This window comes from Pygoscelis adeliae, unplaced genomic scaffold, assembly GCF_000699105.1.
Source record: "Pygoscelis adeliae isolate BGI_AS28 unplaced genomic scaffold, ASM69910v1 Scaffold36, whole genome shotgun sequence".
In the NCBI taxonomy this organism is placed as follows: Eukaryota; Metazoa; Chordata; class Aves; order Sphenisciformes; family Spheniscidae; genus Pygoscelis; species Pygoscelis adeliae.
Window position 1 is genome coordinate 813,391 of NW_008824934.1, and position 11,277 is coordinate 824,667.

The window sequence follows — 11,277 nt, forward strand, 5'->3', positions numbered from 1 at the left end:
TGAGTCGGGATCCCCCTGAGCGGCCTGTGCTTTGGGGTCTGCTCCACTGCTGCTGGCGGACCTCCGGATCCAGTGCTGCAAAACACGAGCTGGCGAATTCGACAGGTGCAGAACAGCTCCCGTGTCTCGGCATCTGAAAACTTAAAGGCTCTTTTTTTTTTTTTTTTTTTTTTTGTCTGCAATACATCTGAAGACTGGAACCACTCTGCACTGAAAGGGAGCCTTTTCCTGTTGCAGGAAAACTGGACGAAGTGTTTCATTCAGAATGTTAAATGTCTTTGAGATTATGAGGGTTCATCTATTTAGCACTGCATTTTAAGCCTGGCTGAATTAAAAAGGGGAGATAGGAGACTGGGGATGGATTGACGGATGGGAGAGACCTGATCTGCCTGAAATCATGTTCCTGAATCTTCCCTATGATAAAGGCGCTTTTTTTTTTGTCATGCAAAGTAACATTCACATTAAAAGATACATATTGCTAGCACAGTAAGCCAAACAACTATGTGTAAATTGTGTGCTACATTTAAATAAAAACAGCAGCCTTGAAAGGGAGAAATAATAGAAGCATCTGGTCTGGCAGCCATCTTACTGTGAGCAGCATATGATGCTGTTAATGCTTAAACTTGGCATCAGATGTTACCTGTGGCAGTTCTATGAAAACGTGTCACCAATGGCTGCTTGTGGGGCGTGGGGGGGGGAGTATGCTATTCTTCTGTTGTTTTGCTGCTAATAATACTGGAACTGAGTTTTAACTGAAACCTGAGTACTAAGGACAAAGTTAAATTCACTTCTAATATCTAGCCTTTTTCTTCCTCTCTGTTTTTGCAGAAGAAATAAATCACTTCCGGTGTGACTGATGTTCTTCTGGCAAATGTGGCAGGGAAATATTTTTTTTTGACAGTCTCTTCTCCCTTAAGATTTTAATTAAAAATTAACAACATGTATGTATTTGGAAAATGTTTATTTTCAGCAGCATGCTATGTAATTATAGCAAGAGTAGCATAAATGGCAAAATAGAGGTGAATTGCTGATGCTGTTCTAAAAAAATAACTAGCCTATGCAATGAGAGTGGTGATTTGCCAGTAAACTTCAGAAAATGTTTGCATTGGCTGAAAGCCAGCCTGCTTTACCAATTCAGGGTAATGTCTTGCTGTATGTTGCACTACGGTTTGAAAGAACACATGATTAAAAGAGGAAAAAGAGTTAGGAAGAAATTGAGGTATTATGAAACTTTAAGGTATTTTGTTAAGGTATTACAAGACTTTAAAGGGTACCAATTCTACACAACTGCAGATGACTATTTGAAAACAAAGTCTGGAATCCAACCTTCAGTGTTGAACATCTTAATGAACATTCGTAAACACTACTTTGTAGCCTAAGATCTTGCATAAGTACTTTAGATAGACTTTTTTTTTTAAATATTTATACTAGGAAATGTATTAAAATTTTTGTTGAAGTGTTTGTCTTCTATTTGAGGAGTCTTGTAATGCTGTAACTCAGGTTTCAGAATTAACTTCTCTAGTCTATTCAATGTTTTAATGAAGTACAGGTTTTAGTTAAGCCAAACTTTTTCATGTAGAATTTTTATCAGTAAATTTGCTTATTCCATTCTTCAATTTGTAGAGAAACATATCTACCAATAAGGCAAGTTTATTTTACCTTCCAAATGTTAGGCCTACCTAGTGCCTACTAAAACTGGAACTTAATTGTATGCTACTTCCTTTTAAAGCAAAAACAATCTTGCAGAAATGTCTGAATTTTAACTTCTGATGCATTTGTAAAACATAAAATTTAGCCCTCTAGGTGAAATGTTTGATTTACCTGGTAGGCTTTTGCTGGAAGTACCTGCAGTCCATCACTTCTTGCTTTTATGTTTCTTCTTAGTAGTTTATCCTTTTTAATGCATGAAATTATGAAGGGGTTTAAACAGGCTTGATTTAACATCTTAATGTACTTAGATTTTATAACACCTTAGTGTTTTCTCTTTTAGACTCAGAAAAGCAAAATTGTAATACATCCTTTCTTCGCACACTTCAGCAATTTGGGGGGTGGTGTTGGTGTTTGTTTGGGATGATTTTTCTTTCTTTCTTTAAACTGAACGTACCAGATAATAAGAGTTACTTTTTTGGGGCACTTATAAACTCTCTGTCCTTTTAAATTGCAGTGGTTCATTCCAAAAGGGTTTGCAGTAAGTCTCACTTGCCAACCTGAATTTCTCATTCTTCTTTACTGTACTTGGTATCTCTGTGCTGCCACTTGTGCCTCTGGAAAACAAATTATGCATTAGATCTTTTTCGTATCTGAATAAACAATCTACCAGTTATCTTGGTTCAGTACAGTTTCCATTTGCTTTGTAGTGTGCTTGCATATTTTCTACTAACCAGGTTTTAAACATTTTGTTCTAATCTTTCAACAGAAGTCAGACTGAAGGTCTTTTGAAGTTTGTTAATAGAATAGTTACCATCACCACAGGGGTATGTTGAGACATTAAAGCAAAGGGAAAAGAGGAAAAAGCAATAAGGACTATGCGGAAAGACATAATCTTTCCTTAAAAGCTGTCAAACTGGATGTCCGTCTGTAACCAGTCCCTAGGTCAAATCTTACTCATCCTACCTTTCTTGCTTTTACAAACATAATTTGTGTACGGGTCTTGTCTTTTTCTTTTTACCATAGAGTATGCAGACTTAGGTCATGGTTCTCCTTCAAACATAGAAGAGGAAGGTGGAAGGGTAACACTTCTCTTATTACCAAACTTTATTATACAGCAACTTTGACATTTCCGTTTGTGTATATTTATTTGGTAGTACACTGGTGGCCTTTGAAAGGAAGTTGTTATCATTTCAAACACTCCCAGCGTATAGAAGGTGCTCTGGTAACTTTCTATTTTCAGGCTCTGACAGTATAGGTATCCTATCTCGGTCTCCTGAGCTCAGAGACTCTGTGTTACTACTGATAATGAAAACTTGTAGGCTACTGATACGCGCTTAAGCTACATATATGTTCCTTTGTTTTAGGAAACTAAGTGTGTTAAGAAATTAGTGTAAATGAGAGATCTTAGTGGCAGTAAAAAGATTTAAATATTGGAACCGTAGTAGCTGAAACTTAAATTTCATATTGATGTTATGATTTGTAGTTGAACACTGACCCCGTGAGGGAACTTAAGTTGTACTCTGCAGTTTACATAAGTCGCTAGTCACAGCTTCTCTACTGGCATTATCTGTCAGCAGCTAAATGCAGTGAGGTATTGAAATTTGTTGAGTTTAAGAAATCTTAAATTGTATTAATAAGCCTCAAGAAGAAAGAAATGTTTTCACATTTTTATATTAAAGCATTTTCATTTGACAGCTTATCGGTGATAATGTAAATTACAACAAGTTGTTAACGTTTTAAAGATTTCTTAATCAAAATTAGTTAACAATGCTTGTGTTCCTGCTGCTCAACAGTGTGGGGTTTTTTTTGGGGGGGTGGGGGGGTGGGTGTTATAGTAATTGAATGGCATGAGATATTTTCAAAGTGATCTACAAGGAGGGCAACGTTGCTACTATTTTCCTGCTATATGTTGTGGAAGGGGATGTATTAAAATCAGTGATTTGTCTCCTGAAAAATCTTTACCACTACCAGCTGCAGTGGCACTGCAGGATTTATTGCATTTCCTTTAATGTTTAATAATACTTACTACTGGCCATTGTAAGAAGAGAAGCTGTACTGTTATGACCCTACAGTAAGCTGAAAAATACCTTAATGTAATAAGCATGTGTGAGATCCCAAAATAGCAATGAAATAGAAGAAAGGTGTGGATAAAAGTTCATGTCTCAATCTGCGTGGATTAATATTATTTCTCCTCTCAGTGCCTGAAACTGAGCGGTAACAACTCTGTCATGTGTTAGTGCTTTGTTAGTGTAGTCCAATGTTGATCTCGGCTTTTCAGCAGCACTTGTGTCCCAGATGAGAAGTGGTATTTGCAGTGGGCTCTGAGATTCTTTGCATGGAAATGCAATGACTGTTTTCAGGTTCTTCAGTTAAAAGCCTATGAACTCACGGGCACATGATCAGTGCATGTGATCTCATTGTAATGAGCTTTGGACTTAAACTGAGGTGAGCATACTTGCTGAAAATGAGATCTGTATACTGGCTTATATTTGTATTTAGTATATCGACAGTTTACGTACATTGGTCTTAATAGTATTAATCGAAACAGCTTCCTGAAATTTCACAACATTTACAGGTCTGTTAATGTTTAAGCTTCACATTTTCAGAAATCAGTGCTAGGATAGTATATTAGTATATCTTAAGCTTTACTGTTTATGGTAAAGTTGAAGCTCATTATTTTCCATCTTCTGGGTAGTTTTACTAAGCCAAGAACAAATACTACATATACATTGTCTTGTAGAAAACGTTCATTGTTAAAAGGCTGTGCCACATTACAACAGATACTTGATGAGTCACTAAACTAGATCTATCCAGCTGCTTAAGAAAAGCAGGCTCTGTTGAATAATGGTTCTGTGCAGGCATTCTTCCCTCTCCCCTGCCCCTCAATTGTTGCAAGAAATGTGTTGAAACACTTTCAGAATATTTCGTAATAGTACACCTGGTGCATAAATAGTGTAAAAGCTGTACCCTGGCAACTGCTAGAGTCAAAGCATGAAATTCCATGTGAGAAATAACATATTCCGGCTATTCAAGGAAGTAATTTTCAATGGGTCATGTGCATTAGAGGCACAAATTTTTGATGTGTGGAACTTCAAATGAAGATTTCTGTTTTGCTTTATATGATATCATGCAAACTTCAAGGACATTTCTGACAGTTGGAGATGGGCTTCTTAATGTGTGTGACCCAAGCAGACGTATTTTGAAGAATAATATTAAAAGAAAAATTAAAAATTAGGAGCCAAAGTCCACTTTGGGTCAGTTAGTTGGTATTAAAATTATTAAAATTATACCTCAGTCAGTATTAAAATTCTTAGAAAAATTAGCTTCAAGTGGTAGATATTGAGAAAAAAAAGGAAAGAAGAAGGGTGAGACACCTGGAAAAATGATCAATTTGAAACATCAATATTTTAGCACTGCAATTTCTTCTATACGTGTTATGGCTCTCTTCGTGTCCAGTAGGAGCAGTAGAATAAAAACTCGGGTCTGGAATTATTGCAGGGAAAATAAACTAAATGTAACTGGTGCAGTTATGAGTCACTGTTAATGTGATGGAGGGCTGGGAGGGGGAAAGAACTGCACTTTTTTCCACTTGTATCCGTTTTCAGTCATTAGTCCTGCAGAAAGAAGGAAAAAATCATCATGTATTCTGTCTGTTTACAGAAATAGGAACCTATAAATAGTTGCTGGAAGAAGAAGTTTAGTGAAGCAAGAAAAGAGGAAGGAGGGGCTATGTTCCAATAGGACAAATTAAAGGAAATAACACTACTGATAGTTGCATAGCAGTGTTTGAGCTTGGGACAAAGCTTGATCACAGTTAGTCTCTGCACAGAAGCCTTTTGGATCACTTCGAAGACACCATTTGAAGGCAAACATGCAATTTGAATTGGTGTGTCTTCTACTAAATTTCCTTGCTATCTTGTATGTGAAGACCAAGGAGTCAAGATGTGACTTGTCTGTCACTCAAAATGTGTTCTTGGGACTCTTGCATTGGTTCCCAGTCTCCTGTCCACTCTTCTCAGAAGAAGGCTCTACAACTTTTTTAATTTTGGGGGAGAGGGGGGACATCGGGTTGTTTGCTTGCTTTTTGTTTCTGTTTTAACACTGTTCTCTCTATTCAGTCTCTGATAAAACATTGAAGCTGAAAGTGTGGGTCCTTAAAAAAAAAAAAAGATTAAGCTGTGGTCTTGGCCTGTTTCAGAACTTAGATTGTCATTATAAAGCCAAATGTTTTAGCATTCTGGACAATAGCGACAGTATTTTACCATGTAACTTTGTCCATTAGACCACCAGAAAACAATCTTTTTTCGGTCCTGTTATTCAACAAACACATTGTAATGTTTCTTAATATTGCTGAAGGATTTGTTGACGTTCAAGTAGGTGTATTTAGGTTAATCAGAAAGAACATTCTGGCATTACCCCTAAAGACAAGCAGGTTCCTGCCTCTTTTTTTTTTTTAATTACAATTATTAAACAAGTAGTTGTTCATGAGAATGGAATGAAGCTATTCCTGGCTTACCCAAGAGTTTTAGGTGCCAGCCAGCAGAATATGTGCCCCACTTCTGTAAAGGTAATTACACAGTATGTTTTTCAGTCCACTTGAGAAAAGTGCCAGGCACACAAATGTTTGTACTAGGCTAATTAAATTACACTAGAGGTAGTTTTGGCAACGTAATGAGGGGAATAATGTAGTTAGCCCAGCAACTTCAGCAGAACACATAAGTATTGACCAGTTGCTATTGTTACTTACTTTCTTATATCAACACACAAACATCTTTGCCTACACTGTATTGTCCAAGGGTGAATATAGAACGCATGCTTGTTGCAAATCCAAGATGCCTGAAAGCACAAAAGAAATATCCAAACTGCTACGTGTCATAATTCTAAGAAAATTTCACATAAAATATAGGTGCTCCTTTAGAAATGGTGTGTGAGTTTAGATTGTAACTGCGAGGAAATATGCACATTAGGTATGCTTGGCAATTTAAGTTGATAAGAGTTGCCCGACTGTTCGGTTGTGATTTGGCTGATTGCTAAGAGGTTTTTAAAATTCTTCAAGCACTTTGGTGTTTAAAGTCCATCCAATCTAATGGCCTTTCCCCCCCCTCTTCCCCTCTGTCTTTCAGCAAACGAGGATTCAGTGTCCGATCCTTTGGAACAGGGACTCATGTGAAACTGCCAGGACCAGCACCGGACAAGCCGAATGTTTATGATTTCAAAACAACATATGATCAGATGTACAATGATCTGCTTAGGAAAGACAAAGAACTGTATCCCTGTGGCATGGCCTCTTTAAAAAAATCCAATATGGTTCATCCTTGAAAGGTGTAATTCATTATTTGGCATTATGCATTAGGAATATATAGTTGCTTGTCTGGCGATCTTAAAATGTTTTAGGTTTATAGGAGGTTTTTTTACAATGGGCCTCTAATGCTCCCTTGTAAAATGCTATTGAGTTACAATGCACGCATTCAAAATGCTCTTTTGTAGTGTGTTAACGTGTTTAGCTCTTGAATGAAAGCGCATTAATACTATCACAGATTGTCCGTTACCTCTACTGCACTGTGGATCATATTTGCTCAGTGCAAAGACTGTCCTGATAATGGATGTGCGAAGAGCGACCACCTCGACGTTAATGTTGTGTTTAGCTCAGACAAACTGACAGGTAAGGTTTACAGTATACTTTCTCTGGGAGAGAGGATACCTTTCATTAAAGAGCTCACCCTTCTCACTGAGAATTTCTTGATACAGGATTTGATCTGTGAGCCAAAAAAAAAAAAAATCTTATACTATAAATCGTAGAATCATTTAGGTTGGAAAAGACCTTTAAGATCAAGTCCAACTGTAAAAGAATGGACACAGGAGAGCCCAATAACATATTTAATCCTGGAGAACAGAGGTGATCAAGGTTATGCACACTACTTAAAACCATGACTAATGTCAAACTGCATGATTTTAGAACATCTATATTTCAAGTTGACTTTTCATTTGTTTTTAAGAAAACTCACAAACCTACAAAATTGGGGCACTCATTCTAGGTATTCTTTTCTCAACAAGGGATCTGATTTTTTTTTTCAATGTTAAATATGAAAGAGAAAACTTACCCTAAATAAGCAACTCAGTATATGCTGAATTTCTGCTTAAGAGATAGAAGACCCTTTGGAGTGAAGTATACCAGAAATGGGTCTTGGTAATTCAGGAGAGCAGTCTTTGCACTTTTTAGCGGTATGAGGTTTTTTCCTAAAATCTTGGGTATGGCCATCTGAAGATTCAACAGGAATGTTAACATGGTTTGTCTTAGTTGTACTCAAACAGCCCAGTTTTCTTGCATCTTTTTGGAAAAAAAATTGGAATAAGACTAAACAGGTTGTCAGAGACTAGAAAACTTGGAACATGGTAGAAACTAGTTCAAGCTGTTACCCAAGGAGTTGGCAAACTCAGTACCTTTTTGAAAGACAGCTCTACAGTTGTTTGGTAGCACAGATTATACTATGGCCTACTACTACTCAGCAAATTCTTTGTTGTATTTGCTGAACAGAAATAATAAATTTGAGCTCCCTGAGACCCCAAGAGTGGCGGCTTCTTTTGCATTGGGCATTGAAAGGCTTCTGTTAAGAAGGGCTGGGCTGTTTGATTAAAGCTATACAGCACAGTGAGAACTGATTAAACATTGGGATACCTTTCTGCATGGTGTTCCACACAAATGGTATCCCCAGTAGGGGTATTGGTTTCCTAATACCTAGTTAGAGGTCCTTTTTTAAAAAAAAAAAATCAAAATATAGGGTATAGTCTTCATGAATCACATGTGTGATGTGCTGGGGGTTTTTTGTATCCCTCTGCCTATAGAGAAAAGGAAAATCTTGCAAACCCATCTTAACAAGGTATGCCATATCTTGATTAAAAAAAATTGCTTCAAAAGAAAATTATTTGAATTGAGAAATAAGTTTAACAGGCACTAACGACTTGTGATTTCCTTGTTGCATTCTTCATTGCTGCTGTACTGAATATGGCACTGCTTTAAGATAAGCAGAAAGCCTACCTATTCCCCCACCATTCGGCATACTTTGGAGTTACCATTTTGGTTCTGCTCTGTGCTGGAGATAGTTGCTGTGTTCCCCAAATGTATTTGCAGTGCTACAGTTAAACCTTTTCTCATTAAACCTTTTCTCAAGATAAAAGAAAGCAAGTTTAAGCAATAGCCGTTGCAAGGGAAATGGGGCAAGAATAGGGCCTCTACATCTTTGCATTTTTGATTCTCAGATATTAGAAGTTAAGGTTTTCAGAGTGAAAACTGTCAGGGCGGAAAGCAACTCCGTTTCCAGAAATGGGTTTTGAGGGTAAAGACCTTTACAGTAACCAAGCCCCGACCTACTCATATCAGAGTTGTGGAGTAGTTTTTTGTGAACCAGGGTCATGTGGGCTCTCAGTTTTTTTGGATGAGCATCATGCTGAAGGGTGGGAGGGCTTGCCCTTCTGATGGGCTTTGAGTGCAGTTGGTATGGGAAAACAAAAGAAGGTGTGGTTCTTCATATGATTTAGCTGCTTGTTCTGTTCCCCAGCCTTGCTTTCATCAGCTAAGTGGAGATGACTGTCATCTGTAGCCTTTCCATGTAGTTTGAGATAGTATATCTTGGTGACAACTGTCTGCTTGTTCCCATATTCCAGTGATGGGACACATGAAGTTTGAGTGCTCAGCGTTCAGTACTGCCTCACTTAGGAGTGATGTCCTTCCTCCAGTTCTGTATGCCAGCAGGGGTCCAAAGCATCATGGACACTAGATACTCAGTGAAATTGTGCCTGTAAGGGACTTAGAACGTTCTCTGTTGGCCAGCCAAGTAAATGACCCCTGTTTCAGAAAGCAGTAGTCTCAAACAGAAATGTGCTTCTGCAGTGCTGGACATCAGTCAGAGCAAGGTTAAAAGTGTGTTAGAGTGAAAAGATCCATTGAAACTCCTAATCACTTGTGGAAAGGAGGGAGAACTATCAAAAACCCACTCTGCAGAGACTAAAAGCACCTTCATTGCGGTTAATTAATGAAACACAAGAGCACAAGCTCACATACCTTGAAGGCACACGTTGAATTTCAGAAGCACAGAAATAAGGGATTTATGGAGCCGGGCATACAGATTCAGTTGAGTAGGTGGTTACAGTATATCTAAAATGGAAGTACTTCAAAGTGTTTTAAGATGTGGTAGTTAAACCTTATAGTTAAAATAAGTATCCACACCTACCATTGCATTTTTAGAATATTGCATTTAAATTCCCTGAGTCCTAATAGAGGACTGCGACAAAACCATTTAAGGCTGTTCTGAATGTGGCTTTTGGTTGCTTTTTAAAATATTACTCTATTATTTCTAGGAGAACAATGGAGGGTCCTACTACTAATCTGTAGGAGACATGACCAATGGCTGCAGTACCTCTGTGGAGCTATGTGTGCGTAATATAGATACACTACCTTGTTGTATTTGCATGTGTAACCAGACCTCTCAAAGATAGGCCACTTGCCCCTTATAGATGTGTGAAGGGGTTTAAGGACTTTGTTTCATCTTTAAAGTCACCATCATATAATTAGAACTAAAATAAAGGAAAGCGTGAGCCCTGCCTTCAAGTGAATGCAAAAACTAGTCAAGGATGAAACCTTCTAAAAGCCAATTTAAATCTGCAACAGCAATTGCTTTTATGCCCAGGGATAGGAACTGTTCAAACGGAAATTTGACCCAAATTCTGCAGCAGTAGCTCCTGGGTTCTTTTATCAATATTAACTAACTCCATGATTGATTGTTTCTTTCCCTTTCTCAACACTGATGTATCTGTGACCCTCAGATAGAAGATACCTAATGATTTCCATAGATAGGTGGGGTTTTTTACTAGAATTTCTAGGCAGCCTCCCTCTACTCTACAAGCTTGGCCTACTGCTCTGTTTCCTACTTCTTTTTACCTCCTCTTTTAATTTGACCTGCTCTCTAACTGTAGATAGGCTTCCAGCTTTAGCTCTATAGTTACATGACGCTATAAAATTGGGGGGGTGGGGGCAGAACATGTCCTCAAGAAATTACTAAAGGCATGCTTCAGGTAGAAAGGAAAATCTTTTAGAAATTAAGAAGAAAAACTGGCTCGGTACATCTCACTCAAAGACATAAGGATTCTTTTCTGTCAAAAAAAAGTAGTGATAATCTAGGTGATTGGGATCTGGGTTTTCTCTCAGTGAACTCCATATTTAAGCTGGATGGCCATATGGTACTTTTTGTGCTATTGCTGATGTGTGGTGGTTGGTGGGGTGGGTTTTTTTTGATAGTACCCTTCACATTCAGAACGAGTGGAAACAGTTTCTTCTGCCATATACAGGCTGCTTTGCCAGTAAATATTCATAGCATTATGGTCTCCCCATAGCTGACGCTTATCCCTGGTTTATCCCCCAGTCTTCCATCTGCCTAAGAAGATGTCCTCTATTAACCGGTAAGATGCGTTGTGGTAGACCATCAGTAGAGGAAAATGTGGTGGCTTTGGAGCAAGCATAGGCTTGAGGGACTATGTATAGCGGTTCCATAATTGAAGGAGGGGGGAAATCTGAAGCAAGTTCTGGCATGCACGAGATCTTCACAGGGTCTAGATGAACAAAACTGAAATTTT

The 11,277-nt window shown here is 38.0% G+C and overlaps 1 protein-coding gene across 1 annotated transcript in view; it reads left to right on the plus strand.

The window, feature by feature from the left end:
• The window catches only part of SSU72 (SSU72 RNA polymerase II CTD phosphatase homolog (S. cerevisiae)), a 36,767-nt gene that overhangs the window by 5,894 nt on the left and 19,596 nt on the right, over window positions 1-11,277 (plus strand). The window contains exon 3 of the mRNA XM_009325255.1: window positions 6,774-6,917. Within this exon, the coding sequence (XP_009323530.1) occupies window positions 6,774-6,917 (144 nt within the window). The remainder of the gene's footprint in view (window positions 1-6,773; window positions 6,918-11,277) is intronic.